This window comes from Calypte anna, chromosome 26 (assembly GCF_003957555.1).
Source record: "Calypte anna isolate BGI_N300 chromosome 26, bCalAnn1_v1.p, whole genome shotgun sequence".
Classification (NCBI taxonomy): Eukaryota; Metazoa; Chordata; class Aves; order Apodiformes; family Trochilidae; genus Calypte; species Calypte anna.
This window is the reverse complement of record NC_044271.1, coordinates 4585890-4604913: the sequence shown is the minus strand read 5'-3', so window position 1 is coordinate 4604913 and position 19024 is coordinate 4585890. Positions and strand designations below refer to the sequence as shown.

Genomic DNA, 19024 nt, shown 5'->3' with positions numbered 1-19024 from the left:
TGCAAGATTTTTTACAGCCGTGTCTCAAAGAAAGAAAAGAATGAGGGCTATGAGCAAAATTCTATGAGGAGAATCAGGCCAGGATGCTGTAATTTAAAAAGCCATTCTATTTTCTGTTTCTTTCACTGTCCCAATGTTGAAGTGCCGTCTATATAGGAAGTGAATGGTTGTAAATTAGAACATTGCCATCATTGGGTCTGAGTACTTCCAAGTGCTGAGATATTCATACCATGCAGACCACATCCCAGCAGCAGCCTGGCTTGGCTGAGATGCTGCCGGGCACTGAGTAAACCCACGAGGTGCTTTTCACATGCAAGAGGACAGAAGTCAGCCACTGATCAGCAATGAGGCTCATTTATTATCTCACAAGAATTGAATGACTTAGCTGCAGTAATGTCAGCTTTGCCCAGGGCCTGAGCTCTGTCTGCAGGCTTCCTGCTGTGTTGGGTGTCAGTGGGAGGATTTGTGATGGAGAGGATGGATTTGGGAGATATCTGAGCTGCAAGGAGCAAATTTGAGACTGTTCCCAGTAGCCTGTGTCCTCCTGATGGCACCATCCCACAAGGCTGATTTCTATTCCCTCCTTCTACACGAGCTGCCCTTAAAACAGGGAAGGGAAAATGCAGCCCATAAACCAGCTATTCTGCATGGAGGACACGTACTCAAGAACTCCCAGCTTCTTTGGGGGCAGTGAGGGAGCCAGACCCCATTTCCAGTGCCCTGACCAGAAGCCCAGTGGCTGTACCTGGAGCGCCCAGGGTGCGCAGCATGCAGAGGTGGAGGGAGCCATGAAGGTGGAAGGAGCCTGGTGTTCCCTTGGGCATCCTGAAGAGGCACTACAGAGTGACTTAAAGCAAAGCATGTACCTTTCTCCAGGCATGGGTTTGGATTTGGCTGTCTTGGGCTTCAAAGACCCTTTGTTAGTCATGCTGGACCAGATGGAAGGAGGGGCTGAGCATCTCTAGCTCGTGGTATAATTTGAAAGTGGGGGTCCTCTCTAACCCATGAGGCTCCCAGTGGATGGAGTGAAGCCTCCCAAAATGGAGGTGACCCAAACCTCAGGTGCACACATGGATACACTGCTTCTATCCCACTTTGCTCTTGCAGTCAATGGTGTGGGCCAGACACAAGCCCATTTCCAGTGGGACCATTCCATTTCTGTGGGACCTGTGGAGGACCCTAAAGGACAAGACCCGAGTTCTCTATGGGTGTCCATAGAGTGTGCTGCTGCCCATTTCCTTGTATTTCTGCCACAGAGCAATGGTTTTGGCTGTCTGAGATGTCTCTGCCTTGGCTTTGTTTCAGGCTCCTGCCAGCTTGTGATGATGAGGGTCTCCCTGACCCATCTCCTGAGCTGGTGGGGCTCTCTCCCAGGCAGACCCTAAGCAGGGAAACACTCCCACAGGGGGTTTCTCTCCTCCCATGGCCAGCCCTGAGTATCTGGGCCTCAGTCAGCGCCCTTCCGGGTGCGTGGCAGCTCGCAGAGAGGTGCTGGTTGCCCAGGCAGATATGATGGGGGGTGAGGGTAGATGGGTTGTACTGGTGCTTTACATGGAGCAGCCTGTTGTCACCTTGCTGGCCACCCAGCACTGGAGTTTGCCCTCAGTGTGTACTGTGGGGCTGTTCAGCTACTCAGAGGGGGTTTATAAGTGGGATGTGTAAGGAGGTGTGGGTGGGGAGGGGAAGAAGGATATCCGGAGGCTGCTGCCAGCTGGATCTTGAGTCTTGGAAGTGATCAGCACCTCGCTGTCATTCAGGCAGGGACAATGCTCAGAAAAACCCCTCTCCTTCCTTCTGGTTCCCCCGCTTTGCTGGCAGGGGACAAGTGTCATGGAGGGGAAACTGTAGCTGTCGAGGATGGGGTGTACTCCCAGGGACTCTGGTGTCTCAAATATGTGGTCGATGTCAGAGAAGCTCACCAGAGCCTGGGTGGAGTCATAGGAGCTTTGCTCCATGTCATCACCCCCACAGGACTGGGGGTATCTCCCCTTGTCCTGCCCCTTCTGCCTCAGCAGGCGGAGGTCATCTCTGAAGTGGGGGTTGAAAAGCAGGTAGAGCAAGGGGTTGAGGCAGGCAGGCAGGGGCAGGACCACAAGGAGGACAGATTTGATGACCTCGGGGGTGATGAGGAAGAGATTGAGTGTGGAGGAGAAGGTGAGGAAGGCCACCGGGCAGTAGAGGAGGCAGTTGGTGAAGATCAGCCAGGCCACATGCTTGACCATGGCACAGTCCCAGACAGCACTGAACTCCCCCTTCAGCAGGCTGCAGTAGAATCGGATGTAGGTGCTCATGACAGTCAGGAAACAGAGCATGTTTGTCATCACCAAGGCTACAGTGAAGCCCAGAGTGGCAGGTTTCCCACCTGGGATAGGATACGGAAGGCACAGAGGGGATGCTCCATATTCCCCGATGGAGAAGAGAGGCAGAGTGGCAGCCCCAGAAGACAGCAGCAGGCAGCAGAAGGCAGCAGCCTTGACCTTGCCTAAGGAGGGTGACTTCCCGTAGCTTTGCACACAGGAGAAGGAAAGGCTGCACTGGAGGGCAGCCAGGGTCAGCAGGAAGATGGCAGCCTCAGAGGCTAACACAGAGAGGAACCCCGTCACCCTGCAGCCTGTGCCCCTCTCCCACCTGGCACCGTATTTGGCAAAGTGTCCATAAGTCAGGGCATCCGCCAGGGCCAGCATGGTGCAGTAGGTGCCTGTCAGCATATTGGCTCCAGCTATGGAGCCAATGATGAACTTAACTGGGGAGAGGTAGCTGGAAGAGGCAAAGATAGCCAGAATAACCAGCCCATTGCATAGCACTGAGACCAGAACGATGACCCAGACTCCCAGGCGGATGACCCAGCTCTCAAACAAGTTATCACAAGGCTTGAAGGGACCTGGAAGAAAACAAACACAAAGTTATACCAAGAATGTCCCTCTCTGCTCTAATGGTGCTGCTTGGAGCAGTGCCCAGCTCTCTCCTGGCTCCACCAGACCCTCAGGGCTCAAAAGGGAGAATTCAACATTTTCTGCACTCCTGGCTCTGTCTCAGCTCCCCTGGGCTCCTGTCTCTACACCAGGATGCCTCTGGCATGCTAACCAGGGCCTTCTCCCAGATCCTGTCCAGGGCAGAAGTGAGGTGCAGGGAGAGCTCATACTCAAAATGGTAGAGATATCAAACTCACCAGAGCTCCTAAAGTCTAAACTAAAATATTGTCAGGGTCTGGCACTGCCACCCCATGACCGTATGCACGGTAAAACCTTTTGGCTATGTCCCACCTGCCCTACACTGTTCAGTGGATCAGAATCCGAGTTCAGGGTGAAACTTTGTCCAACTCATGACCATAACGCTCAACATGTCTGCAGGACTCTGACCCCACAAACCCTCCTGACAAGTTGGAATCTGGGCAATTATCTGCTCCTTCTTATGGTACACCCTGGGAACTTGGAGTTCATGGTGTGAAGATGTGAGAGATTGCAGGATTCTGCACCCAGCTCTAACACTGCCCAGCTCTGCCACACTCAAGACCTTGGCTGAGCTGTGTCTTAGTATTTTGCAGGAATCATCTCTCCATGAAGGAGAAGCCCAAGATGAGACCCAGTGTTAGAGCAGGGGAGAGAAACAGCAGACGCAGAGGGATCTGGGGTGGCAGGGAGGGACAGAGGGACCTGGGCTGGGAGAATGTGGGAGGATATCAGGAGAAAGAATGGTGGAGGATGGGCATGGGCAGAAGGAGGGAAGGTCATGCAGTGGGTGAAAGGGAGACTGGTGGTGGATGTTGCTTGTTGAAGAAAGAGCAGAGAGGGAGTACAATAAGCGGGGAGGGGTTTGTTAGTTACAGTAAGGGGCTCAGGGTAAGTCCTCAGCAAATACAGAAATAGGACAGGCCAAGTTTTAGTCAGTAGATAGAAAGGAAATGAGGAAACTGGAAAAAAAAAATATTTGTTCAGCTCAAAGTGTGGGGGGGAGGCCTTTGGCTGACTTTCCTCAGAGCCAACATGTCTGTCCCCAGGCCATGCCCTCTACTAAATCTTGTTTCTTTCTTGTCTCTTTTGCAGCAAACTTAATGGGAAAAGTGGCAAAAGCTCCTTTCCTGCCAGTGTTCTGCAGCTGGCTGGACAAAGCCAGACCTCTCCAGCCTCCAGCTGTGCTTGTGTGAGATGAGAACAGGGTCAAAATCAGAAGGCAGCTTCTTCATCTTCCAGTGTCCCCTTGGCATGTTTTTGATGAAAGGGAAGTGGCTGAGTGCAGTCCAGCACTTCCCTTCACTCCTTTTCTCAGGAAACAGATTGAAGTCGCCCTTCAGTTTGCAGAGCTCCAAGTATCAGGAGATCAAGGACAAGGTCATGTCATGCAATATTCTTGTCTGGCTGGGATAAAGCAAGGTCTAAGTCTTGCAGGGGAACAGGAATTTCTTGAGAGCCAGAGTGTGACTGAGTGCAGGTTGGTGGATGGAGGAATTGATAATACCTGTGACTCCTGGTCAGGGATACCATGACCTTGTCCTCTCCCTATAGGAGGGCAGCTAAAACTTCTTAGGACCAGGAAGTTCCTCCCTTGTTCCCTGTTTGGCCAAAGCCCAAACATTCAAGTTTCTAATTTGCACTTCCAGGAGGTGCTGCAGGAATGGTTGTGGGAGCTGTGAGACTTAAAGAAGCCCAAAGGGTCCCAGCTGTGTTCCAAGAGTTTCCCTGGCAGCTCACCAGGGCTTGGTGTGCACTGAATAGTGGGGTGCATCTTTGATTCCTCAAGGCCCAGCTGGAGGTCATCTGCATCCAGTTCATCTGGGGAGAAAACAAGAAAAGGTGCTCAGAGAAGAAGGAGCAAGGCCAGCTGGGCTAGGAGCTTTTCTCACTCTGTCTGCCCTCAACACAGACCTTCCCAGCCAATTCCCAGACCACAAGTTCAAAGTAGTTGCTGCTGTCCACTTTGTCCCCTGCAGTCACTGCTATAGAGGGAGAAGGTTTTATAAACGTAGCTGTGTTGCAGTATAGCCAAACTACTTGTTTTTAGGTTACCCTCAATATTTAAAATATAGCCCCAGATCCCAGAGTTGTGTGACTCCAGATCCCTTCTCCCAGCATGTGTTATTAAAAATAAAGCAACAGCCTCCCTCGTGTGGTTACAGGACACAAAGCCTCCAAATGCATCTTTTGAATGGAAACTTTCTGGGCACACCTTGTCCAAAGTTAGTTCATCAGCTTTGGACCTTTGTTCAGAGAGCCATGAGCCTCTCCTCACAGCACAAATTCTTTGTCAGCAACCACCACCAAAAGGCTAAGAAACAAAAAGTCAAGAGAACCTAACATTTGGTGCTTTATTTTATGTCCTGTGATTCTTGAGACTGTGGTGCCTCGCTCTTGGAGTTTTCCAGTCTTGGCTTTGCTTCCAGGCAGGACTGAGGTGTCCTCAGAGCCTGCTGGGCCAGCATCTCCATCATCCTGGTGGCTGCCCCATGAGCCAGGCTTGTGCTCTCTGAGGATCAGGAATAGACCCTCTGGCTGAAGGAGAAGCTGATGAGAGAGAAAGGGGCTGAAACCTCAGCTCTGTTTTTGATGACCTGTAGCTCTCTGCCTTCACCAAGGAGAACGACATCCTCTTAATCAAATCCAAGACACATTTCATGCTTTGGTCCTTGTCACCCTTCTCAAACTACTGCTGATTCCCAGAGCTGGGGCACAGTGGGCACAGCTCCTGTCCCTTTTGCACCAGCCCATCCATGACACCAGCACAGCCTTTTGCTCCCAGTAGAAACTCCCAGAGGTTTTTCTGGGAGTGGGGGATAGGATGTTTTTGGGCTCCCAGGCCAATAGCCAGGGAGCTGGATCTGCGGCTCTATGATGAACTCTCCCTGGGGTGATACGGGCTGATGCTGGTGGCATGGTGTGCACAGCACAGACACTGGCCAGGAATGTGAGCTCCCACGGGGCTGAAGATACAGCTAAGAGTATGGAAAAGAGGGATTTAGTTGCCTAACCTGTTGAGAAATGGTGCACCATGTGAGATACACTCCATGCCTGTGTTTGCAAATATGACTGGGATTATTAAAGAGTGATGACAAACAATGTGATATCTTTAGTGTCTCCTGACAAGCATTGTGGTTTTCTTGGTTTCTTCAAACTTTGGGAAAAAAATGCAATTTTTAAAATCTGTCTGTGTAAGAGTTGGAATGTTACTGCTGCTTTAGAGCCTGGCAAGAAAACACTCACAGTGGGCTGGAAAAATATCTCCTCCTTGTATTTTATAGTCTTGTAAATCTCCAGTGTCTTTTCCATCCAGAGGATGCAGAGGCTCTGATATGCAGTCATGATTCTAAACCAACACAAGGATTTGCACTTTCTGCCACCCAGCCCACAGTAATGTTGAAGCAAAATTTGTCCCCATCCTTTCTCTTTTCAAAAGGACAGGATGCTCAGAGGCTGCTTTTAAGTGTAGGTTAACCATCTGCATGAAGAGAATGAGTGACCTTTTGTTTTGCCTCCACTACTGAGCCAGCTGTGAATTGCAAAGCAATCCTTGGCCAGCACAGTCAGATGCAAAGCAGAGAATGTACCTCACCCTGCTGGAAATCAGTTTTTTTTCCAGCCTGGGAACGGCAGAGAAAAGAAAATATCTGTTGTGTTCTAGCAAGGCAGGCTGCACTGTTTTCAAAGTGTCCCTTATTTATTTGAATTTTGCTAAATTGTCTCCACTTTCTGAAGCCTTCTGGAAAGAAATGATTTTTCTTGTAGTGCCCTTTCTATGGAAAACAGTTCCCAGCTGGCTGTGCCAACACCAATGTGGGAGGAAGAGACTTGCTGGAGAAGGGACAGAGGAAAAAACATTGATCTGGATGCTGCTTCTTTTGTATTGCCTGCCTTAGGCAGGGCAGTCCCCACCTGGGGGACTCCCTGGGACTTAGGGCATGGGTGACTGAAAGGGGCCAGGTGCTTTCTGGGGGACTCAAGTTGCCTTCTTGAATGACAGAAGCAGGAAAAGTGTAGCTCTGAGGACCCGCAACAGTTTGCTGGGTGGCTGCAAAAGTTGATTAGTCAGCTCTACAAGCTGATGGAGGTGCTGAGCTGGGCTCACACAAGCTTTCCACCCAGAGGTGCTGCTGTTCTGTGAGACTGGGTGCTGTAGTTTTTCCTGGCGCATGCCTCTGCTGGCCTCATGCAGCAGATGTCATGGAGGTCTTTGCAGAAGTGCATTTTGGAGCACAGAATCAATTGCCTGTGGAACAGAAAGTGCTGCTCAGCTGGAGGTGTGGAGCCACTTCTCCCAGCAGGGACTCACCCCTGTCTGAGCAAACCAGAACCCCCAGTGTGTCCTTCTGTTCATACCTAATACTGGACTTTGCTATAGGATCAAAGGCATAAGTACAGAAGGAGAACTGACACAAATTACTGCACATGCCAGTTCTCTGCATTCAGTCTCTTATCAAGGTTAACCCCAGGGTTAACTCATGTCTTGCCAAAGGCTCTGTAGTGCCCAGGAGTCCAATGATAAAGCCCAGAAGCTGCTTCATGTAACCTCAGGCACCTTGAGCATCCTCCTTGTAGAGTCAGCAAGGCCAAACCAGAAAATATCTTCAAGCTGCTGAGGACTGCCAGATCTTTCTGTTAGATGGAGAAGGTTTGGATGCACCAGATCAGCTCTGTCTCCCATGCAGTGACACAAATTGCAGCCCATCCACACAACCTGCCACCAGAGCTGGAGGAGGATCAGGCTGCCTTCAGTGGTGCCTGAGACAGGGACAGCTCCATGACTGGTGCTGGGACCAGTGTTGCTAATGCTGGATCATATAGAAGCTCACAGCATGGCCCTGCCATGGACTGATCACCTAGTTTACTTACAGTGATTATCAGCATGACCTGGAAAAAATTCTATGGTTCTCTTGCGAGGATCATCTTCTTCAGGGCTCATATCTTCTGCCTCCCATTGGTTGGACACCTTGAAGAATCTGCTGCAGCTTCCATAGGCACAGCACTGGTAGGCATAAGGTACTTCGAGGACTCTGAAAAGGAGGAAAGCAGAAGTTTCAGGGGCTTCACCTCCACGACCTGGCTTTCTGGTGCTTTGCACCTTTTTGCTTCATTTCTACATGTGACAAGAGCCGATCCATCAGGTGATGGTTGGAACAAAACAGGACTTGGCTCTGGTGAAGGACTCCGTGTACGACACAATGTGGACCTAAGTTGCCCCAAGATGTCCCTGCACTGCCCACCCTTGACTGTCTGGCAGGAGGATGGTGCCAAACCCCAGGTATGGAAACTGCACTGAAGACCCTGAATCACAGAATGGTTTGGGTTGAAAGGGGCCTTTGAAGCTCATCTAGTCCTTCCCCCCTGCAGTGAGGGGTTGGCTGAGAAACCAGATCAGGTTTCTCAGAGTTCCAGGGATGGAGCATCTCCTACCTCTCTGGCCAAACCAGGGTAATTCCTAACAACCTTTATTTATTCTCCCAAAGCTGAATGAGCCTCTTTTCCACACCCTCTGGTAATATGCCACATATATGTGGAATCTTTGTTTTTTACCCCAGGGCCATTTTTTTCCTGGGCATCCTTTCTTTTGTTCAAGGTGGAAAGGTCCCCAAGAGCTTCAGCGAGTGCAAGTTCTCCTTTGCTTCTTTCTGAAGGTGAGAGAGGCATCTCCAGACTCCAGTTCCATGAGTGTGGTTCCGGCCTGGCAGGGAAATCTCAGGTCTCTCAAGTCTAGCAAGTGATTGGAATTTGTCTGATTTCTACTTGAAAGGAGTATTGTTAGTTGTTTACAGCATGCACTGCAAAGTTAATTAAAAAGCAGATGAGCATCATCTGGATGAAACACCAGCCTATCAGTCAGCAACTGCATTTTTTTTAAAGACAGAAAACTCTGGTTTCTTTGCTGGAAGTCAGGATGACTGCTGATGAAGGCAAAGGGACCTCAGGTTTTCCAGACAATTAAGGTCTACTGACAAGATCAGTAAATATGGTTAAACTCTATATCCTAAAAATATGCTTTTGTTTTAAGTACCCAAATATTTCTGGCTTAGCCCAGCAGGCTATGGAAACTCTGTATACAAGCTTGCTTCCTGTTATAAGCTCCAAATTAAATCCTATTATTGAAAGGTGGTAGGGACGCACAGATCCTCCTATGATGGCTTGGAACAGAGGATTCCTCCAGACATACGTCCCAAGAATATGACTACTTAATGGCAGTACCCCCAAATTTTGAGATTTTATTGGATCAATCACCTGGCCTGGCTAAATGAACCCTTCCTGCAAACAATCTCAGGGGTACAAATCCAAATCAGTTCCACAGATGTCAGCAGAATTAGTTTAGAGGAGGAATGTCCCTGGAAGAGCACAAGGAATTGCAATATTGGGTGTAGAAAGCCCTCCAGGATCTTCTAGGATCCCCTGCTAACCCATCATGCGACAAATCCCAGCTCCAGGGAGTCTTGCCAGTCAGAAGAGAAAGCCCTGCAGACACCACTGCCGAAGAAAAGCAGAAGATAGTCAGCTCCAAACCTTTCATTGGAGCTGAGCTTTCGAGCCCAGTGTTGGTGCAGTGGTCTGTGACCCCAGCACTGGGGGTACAAATCTGAGAAGCTGGGAACCCCTGGCAGGAGGAGTGCGAGCATCAGCTCAGGCACACTTAGCTCCAAGGGAACCTCTTGGGTGGCCCAAGCAAACGTTGGCTTCACCTTAGATAAATTTACATCAGTTGGACCACAAGCCCCTCATCCTGAGGGAAGGTCCCATGCTGGAAGCTCACTACTAAGGGAGGGTCAGGAGAAGCAGAGCCTGTGGTGCAGCACTGTGCTCAGAGCCCTTTGTAGCTTCATCTTGTTCAGTTTGACCCCTTCAAGCTCCTCATTAATCCATAGCAGACAAGACACAGCCACACAACTAGAGTTTACAGAAGAAAAGCTGGGTGTCACTAGCTAGGACTGGCTTCTGGGAATGTTTTCCATTGAGAAGAGCCCTGAGCTGGGTCCACTCCATGCTTTCCACTTTGTGTGTATGTTTGGGGTAGGAGTGCATCACCACTTTCCTTGGAAGGCTTTAAAAGATGAGGAGTGTGAGCAGGAGCAGAAGCTTCCTCAACCTATTGGCCTGAAAGGATGGAGGAAAGCAGGAGATAAACAAGGAAAGCAGGAGGCTGATTGCTCAGAGCAAATCCAGGCTGTGCTGAAGGCCAGGAGTGAAAGAACCAACACCACCAGTACCTCATTTTGGGGAAGCTCTCCTTGGTGAAGGGCTCAGAGAGAGCTGGGTTGCCTTGGAGCTTCAGATGGGTCAGGCCACCCAAACCATCCAGAGGCAGCGTGACCAGCTGGTTATCAGTCAAGTCCCTGGTGAAGGGAAAGCAGATAGGAGACTGCTGTCAGGGTTTTGCTGGTGGAATCTCAACCCAGCAGAGGCTGGGAGAGCAATGCTGCCTGCCTGGAGTGCTCCCTCCAAATCCCCAAATCCTACTGTCAAAGAAAAATCACTGCAACTTACAGCTTAGTGAGGGAGTGGAGCGTCACAAAGGCTTCAGGGTGGATAAACTGGATGTAATTCCAGCTCAGGTCTCTGCAAGGCAAGGACATGGCATTAAGAGGTGTGCAAAACAAGGCAGTGAAGGTGCTGACACTGGCCTGGTTTAAGGGGTTTGATGCAAGCCCCTTGGTCAGTATCAAGTTCTGTCTCATTCCAGCTCCCTGAAGGGAAACACATTTGGGTCTATGTCACACTGGCTTCTAAACATCCCAAATCAAGTGGGATACTCTGCATGGACGTTGTGGAAGTGCATGGCGCAGGACAAGGATGCGTGAGAAAAGGGGTGCTGGAGTTTGTGCACACTGGAGATCCTCACCACTAGTTTTTGTCTGTGTGGGCATTTGGGGGGGTGCACATCTCTGATGGCGGCTGTGCCACAGCTGTGTTAGAACCTGTGGTGTGGGGTGTCCACCTGCCTGGCAGGTAAGAAGTTTATTTACAGGGGGTGTCTGCATGCAGGTAAAGCCAGGGGAAGGTTTATATATACAGAATCACACAGAATCACAGAATCATCTAGCTTGGAAAGGGCCTCTGAGATCCTCAAGTGCAACGCTTGATCCACTCCCCCCATGGTTCCCACTCAGTGCAACAACCAGGCTCTTTTTAAATATTTCCAGGGATGCAGACTCCACTACTTCCCTGGGCAGCCCGTTCCAATGTCTGATCACCCTCTCCATAAAGAAATTCTTTCTAATCTCCAACCTAAACCTCCCCTGGCACAACTTGAGACCGGGCCCTCTTGTCTTGCTGAGAGTTGCCTGGGAAAAGGGACCAACCTCCCCCTGGCTCCAACCTCCTTTCAGGGAGTTGGAGAGAGTGATGAGGTCTCCCCTGAGCCTCCTCTTCTCCAGCCTCCCCCAGCTTCCTCAGCCCTTCCTCACAGGACTTGTGCTGGGTCCCTTCACAGCCTCCTTGCTCTTCTCTGGACCTGCTCCAGCACCTCAATCTCTTTCCTGAGCTGAGGGGCCCAGAACTGGACACAGGACTCAAGCTGTGGCCTCACCAGAGCTGAGTACAGGGGCAGAATCCCTTCCCTGGACCTGCTGGCCACGCTGTTCCTGAGCCAGCCCAGGATGCCATTGGTCTTCTTGGCCACCTGGGCACACTGCTGGCTCCTGTTCAGCTTCCTGGCAATCCAGACTCCGAGCTCCCTTTCTGCCACTCTGTGCCCAGCCTGGAGCTCCCCATGGGGTTCTGATGTTGAACCTCATCCCATTGGGATCAGCCCAACTCTCCAGTCTGTCCAGGTCCCTCCTGCCTTCCACCTGATCCACACTCCCCTGGGACTCGTGGAAAGCTGTAGATTTCCTAATGGTGGACTCAATCCCCTCATCTGAATCACCAATGAAGATATCAAACAAAACTGAGCCCAGCACTGATCCCTGGGGGACACCAATTGGATTCAGCCCCGTTCAGCACCCATTCTGTGGCCCTCCATCCAGTTCCTAACCCAGCACGGAGTGCTGGCTGGCTGAGCCTTGGGCTGACAGCTTATCCAGGAGAATGCTATGGGAGATGCTGTCAAAGGCTTTGCTGAAGTGCAGGCAGACTCCATCCACAGCCTTCCCCTCACCCACCAGGTGGGTCACCACAGCAGAAAAGGAGATGAGGTTGGTTAGACAGACCTGAGTTTGTGTCCTGTTCCCTTGTAAAAGGAAGTGGAACGGGGACATGACAGCAAAGCCTGGGAGTAGAGGGAGTGAGATGGGGAAGCTCCACATCTGCAATAACCTCAGCATACCCTCTGCCAGGCAGGACTTACATGGAGCGCAGGGCCAGCAGCTGCACAAAAGTGTCTGCTCTGATTTCATGGATGCTGTTGTGCTGGAGACCACTGAAAAAAAAAAATGAACAAACAAAAAAAAAAAAAAAAAACCAACCAGGAGCTAGTTTGAGAAAGGAGCTGGAGACAGCATTCATACCGTGTAGGGATCTCTGTCCCATGGCAGCAGACACAAACTGTCATCGTGGAAGCTGTCACTGGAGCTTGGCAGACCCACTCTTATTGCAAGGGGAAAACAGGATGAACAGGAAAAAGCTTTTCCTGGGAGTACTTTAGATAAAAACACATCCAGTTCTGACTCTGTCCTCAGAGCTCCTGAAGAGGCAGCAGGGGCAATGTAACTCATTTTCACATGATTTTGAAGTGTCCTCATGTCTGGTTTTGCTAAGGTTGCATGAACTGGTCTGGCCATCTAGGTCAGGGTGTTACAGAGACCAGGGACAATCTCTCCAGTTTATTTTTGTGGGGATGCTGTTCCCACATATCTGTTTTATTTTTCTTTCTATTTTTTTCTCCAAAAGGCCAAGAACTTCTGCTAGATTTGAAGTGTAGGGCCAGATCTCCACACACTTGGAATTTACTGGGAATAACTCTGTCTCAGGGAACCAGAGGAGTCTTCCAGGGCCCAGAGGAGACCCAGCTCCAGTGCAACACCTGAAGAAAGCATCAGTCCCCTACGGAGGGACTAGTCCTGAGCAGTGTGGATAAGAAATGCTTTGTGCCCATGGCATGGGATCCCACCTTGAAACAGAAGAAATTTATGGTGTAGATAAACCCATTTCTTGATTAGCTCGTGCTGAGACTTGAGTTACTGAAGTAAAATTCAGCACGGTCATGTACTACTTCTGTTTGCTGTGGCTTCAACCGCTGAGTTAGTTAAATTCCTGTGTACAGGGGATTTATTTTTATTCTGTCTTTGCACAGGCAAAGAGTGGAGCTTTGGTCCACTTGTAGCCTAGGGTCAGGACAGCTTTCTAGCATTTGCTGACAATTGAGTTTTGTGTGTGGGAATTGCCTCTCTTCCCAAAAGAGCCCTTTCCCCCCAGAGCCGGGGAATCTCTCTACTCACAGCTCCTCCAACCGCTGACACCGGTGGAAACTGGGCAGATCTTGGATTTGGTTGTGTGACAGCTCTCTGCAAGGGAAGGATCAATACAGAAATGTTAGGAGAGCAAAAGTGAGTGCCCCTGAGCCTTCTCTTGGGAAGCAAATACTGCTGGAAAGGGATTGACCTGGCTGCTACCTGCTCAGCTGCAGAAACCAAACCCCTGGCAAGAGGATCTCCTCTCGGCCATTCCTGATGCTTGCTCTGAGCATCTTTGTGCAAGACAAGGATTCCTTTAGGGTTTACCTGCCCATCCAGCCCCAACCCAGCTCTCTCCAGCACCATCTGTGGACTGACAGAGCTGTCTCTACAGCTGTGATGAGCTTTTCCTCCCCAGCCCCAACTCAGCTGTGAAATGTCTCTGTGTCAGATGCTGCCACGCACAGCTTTGCTTTCCTGTGGGCAAAGCAGGGAGGTGTTTGTGTCAGAGCTCCTGTCCCGCTCTTGGGCATGAGGGAGCTGACCAAAGCTGCTGATGTTCTTGCCGAGCCTGGGAAGGTTTTGGCCAGCCAGGAAGGTTTTGGCTTTGCCTCCTTTCCAGCACAGCAAACTTGACTGCTGGGCTCCATCACCTCCATTCAGCCTTTTCTGACTTCTCTCCAGAGCTGGGGAAGGTGGCACTGGCAGGGATGTGGTACAGGACATTACAGACTGTAAACAGCTCTGGTCCCCGTTCTTTCATGTGCTGTCACTTGAAGAAATTCCAGGCAAACTCCCATTCCTACTGCTTTATGGCCCAGTGTCATGCCAGCACCCAGGGCGGAGTGACTTGGTAGGCAGAGGAAAACATACCCTGATCCAGTTTAATGTAAATCTACTAAAACTGAAACGGGCTGGGTAAGGATTCATGCTTAAAATCAGCTCTTTCTCTCCACAGCAGAGGCTGTTGTTTAAGAGAAATTTGCCCCAGAGTAAAGTTTTGTATGTGGCTTCCCCACTAACTCAGTTTTCATATTGCTGTCAATAAGGTGATGCTAAAACATTTCAATGATTCATATTTTTCACCAACTTCCTCTCTACTAGTTTTCTGTGGTGGAAGAGGAAGGGAAAAGCAAGCCAAAGTTTTGTGCTTGGCTCTGGAAACTGTTACCCAGTACAGAGCCATGGCATCAGTCAGAGCTATGGTATTGGCCACTTTTCCCTGGTCCCTGTGCCACTTTTCCTATTGGACCTCTGTCAGGATGACTTAGCTAGAAAATGACAGAAGGAGAACACAGCCCCAGGAATTATTTCTGGTTCCTCCAGAGCAGGGGTAACCAGATCTACCAGCAGAGCAGCCCCAGTCACTGCTGCTGTGTTGTGGGCACAGCAGGGTGGCACTGGTGGCATCAAAGTACTTTCACTCTGCTCAGAGAAGTTTCATCTGTTTCTCCTTGTGAGGAAAGACAAATCTATGCCCTGAGGAGAAGCTCTGGATGAAAGCAGCAGGGTGCAACCAGGTTGATGCCAAGGTAAGGCTGGGCAAGTCCACCCTGAGCTCAGCCTCAGACTCCTGGGGTGGCTCCCACAGCAGAAAATCTGCAGCATGGTGGGAGCAGGAGAAGGTCAGAAACACAATGTTAACTGTGTCCTCTGTGCTCAGATGCATCACAGTTGTAACCTCAACCTGCCAAGAGGGGGAAAGCAGCAAGAGCAGCCATGAGCACTGCAGGGACAGGAGGCCAAAACTTTTAAAGGCAAGAGAGATGTAAACATGCACCACCATTAGCCCACATACTCTCTCTCCAAACTCTGAAAGTAATTCAGTTAATATCAGTAAATTTAACTGGGAAAGAGGAACAAGGTGTGGTGTCCCCATAAAACTCTCCCTGAGGAAGGGGCAGGCATGAGCAATAGGATCTGCTGCAAAGGTTTAAAGTCTGATAACTGGAGAACATGGACAGAGCACTTGGAACCCTACAGCCTGGGCCACTCCAAAGGCTACACTTCAGTGGCAAGATGTCCACTGAACTGATCCGGATGTCTAAAGATGAGAGATCTTCCCTACAGGGGCAGCTGGAGCCAAAATGCTCCAAAAGTGATCTGCAAAGTTACAAACTACGTTACTGCATTCTTTTTTTTTTTTTTCTCTTGTTCCCAATTTCTGTGAATCAGAATTCACTCCTGTTGTTTTCCTGGAAGAAACGTTTTCATTTTCATTTTGCTTGTACAAAGACTGATGAGAGGCAAGCCTCTTGCTCACCCTAAGGCTGAAAACTCCTATAAATCTGGCTCGTGACTCATTTCCTGAGGATGTCTTTTGCTGCAGACGAAGTTGGGGATCTCAGGAATGAGGGGTGTGATTCCTGAGAAAGTGCGGGAACACAAGAAGGTCATCTTGCGTAGCTGGTCCCCTCCCTGAGCTAGACAAGAAGAAAGCCCAGTGTCTGATGGAACTTTTGACCAGCTCAGAAAGAAGAGGAATGTGTTACTCACAGGACTCGGAGACTGGGCAGCTGCTGGCACATCCCTCTGGGGAGTAACTGGATGCCCACTCGGGTCAGGGTCCTAGAGAGGTGGAAGAGAGAGAAGGAACCTTGTGAGCCATCACAGGGACTCTGTGACCCACAAGCCCAGTTATCAGCCCCGGGTAGTGGCAGCAGAGACAGTAATGGGATAACGTAATACCCGGAGACAAATAAAATCTGGCTTGGAAATGGGCACTGCTGCTGGAGCTGGTGAAGGTGACTGTGCCTATCAGAAATTCTGGGACACTGCTGAATACTGAATTCATTCCTCTCCTTGGCCATGTAAAGGGCAGGTGGCAGTGTCCTCTATGGCATGCTCTGCAATTCCAGTTCCCCATTTTCCAGGCTGATGATCTGTCCAGAGCCACGACTGACTCAGAAACCCATGGATGTGGGATGGATGGTGTGTCCCTGAGGCAAGGAATGGCCAGGTCACACTCCTGGACTGAGGCTTAGCTGGGCTCCCAGTCTGGGCACAGCTTGTGGACTCATGCCCTAGAGTGGAGAACAGTGGGTGTCCAGTGACAGCATGTTTTCCCAGCTCCTGCTCTCTTGGGTGTGCTGGTAGAAGGGTGGGCCCAAACCCCTGCACTGGAGCACTGCACCCAAAGGTTTGTTCCTTCACAGATGCAGAAGGGAAGGAAGAAAAGGGAGAAAAAAAAAAAAAAAAAAAGATCGGTGCACACTTAAAAAAGAAAAAAAAAAGAAAAGAAAAGAAAAGAAAAAAAAAAGCAACTCACAGAAGGGAAAGCTGCTTTCAGAGCCACAGGGGTGAAACGAAAGAGAGGTGAGTGACCAGGGAGAGGCAGAGCTGAAGACAACCAACTGCACAGCATTGTGAAAGCTGTCCTGTCTGAAACAGCCTGGACCACCTTGAAGGAGGAAGAGCACAAACAGAAGGGTAAAAAGGAGAGAGTTGCCACTCACAAAACTTCTAGGCTGGTGGTGCCTTTAAGGTTCGGGAATTCTCTGATGTCCGTTGCACCATTGAGCGACCTGCAGAGAAATGAGGGTGAAGTGAGGTGGACAGAGGGACCTGGAAGGAGGTGCAGGGGCCCAAGGTCCCAGCCCCATCAGCCATGATGGCAAAGCTGCTTCCTCACACTCAGATGTGTTCCTCAGAGAACCCAGGTTTCAAGGTGGCCCTCTGGCCACTGCTGGCCAGGGGGTGGAGCAGGTGGCTCACAGAGTGAGGATGCAGGAGCTGGAGAGGGGTGCAAGGAGATTTGGCAAGGTTGGACCCTCCCCCAATCACTAACAGTCTTGGTGTGATCTCTATGCAAATAAAATAAAAAAACCCAAGTGATTACCATGGGGAATGTAAGCAGGGTATCCCACCCCAGCCTGCCCAAGCCTATGCATTTGGATCTAAAGCATGCATAAGTGCTGGCAGGATCTATTTTATTTCCCTGAGCGTGTGTTCCTGCAGTGAGAGACTGGGTGAAGCTTATAAATAGTTTGAGGTTGCCTCTGCCTCAGTATTTTAGTGCCACAACAGATTAGCTGAGAAGCCAGAAAGCAGCTGCTGTGGTCCAGATGGTGCCCACTACGTGGTGGTGGCCTTGGAGCAGGCTTAGGGCCATGTGTGTGAAGAAAGTACTGGGACCAGTGGCTGCCCTCTGAGATTATTTGTGGAATGGCACATTATGGAACACGTGTTCCTCCACTCCTTCATCTCATGGAGAAAAGCATATGTCTCCAGTGTCCTTGTGTCTGGGCAACTAGGCAATAAATAGTTCAGGGTTGGTTTGAGCAACACGCAGAAAAAGTTGTGGCACTTGTGAGCAAAGTCTTTGCTGGTGCTGATGCAGCTGTGGAGACCCTAGAAAAGCCCAGTGCCAGTCAGCTGAGTGGGCAGGAGGAATGAATTGCTCTCTCCGAAATAGCATTCTTAAAATTATTCTTCCCCAGTAGAAAACATCTGCAGTATCTACTCCTTGGCTCAGTCCCTTTGGGACTGTCCAGAGGAGTGGCAACACGGTCTTCTATGGGCACAAGGGTCTGGAAAAGAGGAAAGGAGAAGACCACCAAGGTGTCCACAGGGATGTGTTGGGAGCTTGGATGTGTTACCTCTCTGAGGACGTGTGTGGTGAACTTACAGAGTGTGGAGCTTTGGCAAGTACTGGAAAGCAGACTGTCCAACGAACTGGATAGGATTGTCATAAAAGTGGCTGCAAAGGAAATGATGAACCAGTCAGACTCTGCTGGGCATGAAGAGAAGATGCTATTACAGGTCACGGGTCTTGGAGCAACTAGTAGTAAACTATGTACGAGGTGCTGGCTATTCTATGAGTAATTGTTGTTTTCCAGAAAACCCTAGGCTCTCCCACTAGCCTGTTTTGGCTGAACAGTGGCCCACCTGACATCTTCTGATGCTCTGAAATAGCCCCTGCTGAACCAGGCAGGGTAGAAATATGCAGACCCACCCCCCCCCCCCCCTTAGCCTTGCTACAGTCCTGCAACCTTGCTGGGTTACTTGATGACACCCTGACCTACATAGCCACAGCACTGCCATTTTTCCTACTTGTCAGAGTCAGTGGGGAGAACTGAACTCTTATCCAAGCAGCTTTATTAGGAGTTGAATCATCGCCAAGCAGCATTTTCCCCCTACCAGCTGTGAAAGAGCAGATTCGATGGAGATCTGAATATTCTGTTTTTTATTCTGTCTGCTCCATGGACAACAGAAGTCAAATTGTGATTATGATGACAACTGTCAGACATTCCAGCCCAAGACATTTGGAAATGCCCCTTTCTGTGGGATATAAGAATTCAGGAAAACTCATTTAATTTTCTTACATTGTTTGGAGGAGGGGATTCCCAACGAATGCATTCTCTGGAATAGCTTTGATGTTGTTGTTATGGAAACCACTGTTGGGAGAAACAAATACCTTGATATCAATGGATGAAAAAGACTTGGAAACACCTTTCCTCCACACTTTAAAAGGCACGGAGACTTCAAAAACACACACAAATTGGAGGTGGAGGCTCTTTTCCCAGCTGTAGCACCATCCCAGCAATTGAGCCAAGTCTGTTCTTGGACCAAGCCCCAAATTCTGCTGTATTTACTCTGTGTATGTGTTAGTGCTCTATAGGTCACTCTGATTAACCCACCAAAGACACAAGGGCTTAAGGTTTAATTCTTTACAGTCAGAAAATAGGAACAAACCAAAAAAACCACAAAAAAAATCACATACGT

At 49.8% G+C, this 19024-nt stretch overlaps 1 protein-coding gene across 1 annotated transcript in view; it reads right to left on the bottom strand.

The window, feature by feature from the left end:
• Positions 1-1523: 1523 nt before the first annotated feature.
• LGR6 (leucine rich repeat containing G protein-coupled receptor 6) overlaps positions 1524-19024 on the bottom strand; it is a 107313-nt gene continuing 89812 nt past the window's right edge. Inside the window, exons 8-18 of the mRNA XM_008499531.2 lie at positions 18625-18696; positions 17928-17999; positions 16756-16824; positions 15797-15868; positions 13346-13411; positions 12256-12327; positions 10455-10526; positions 10178-10303; positions 7821-7981; positions 4689-4769; positions 1524-2881 (exon numbers count right to left, since the gene is read on the bottom strand). Of these exons, the coding sequence (XP_008497753.2) occupies positions 1644-2881; positions 4689-4769; positions 7821-7981; positions 10178-10303; positions 10455-10526; positions 12256-12327; positions 13346-13411; positions 15797-15868; positions 16756-16824; positions 17928-17999; positions 18625-18696 (2101 nt within the window). The 3' untranslated portion in view covers positions 1524-1643. The remainder of the gene's footprint in view (positions 2882-4688; positions 4770-7820; positions 7982-10177; positions 10304-10454; positions 10527-12255; positions 12328-13345; positions 13412-15796; positions 15869-16755; positions 16825-17927; positions 18000-18624; positions 18697-19024) is intronic.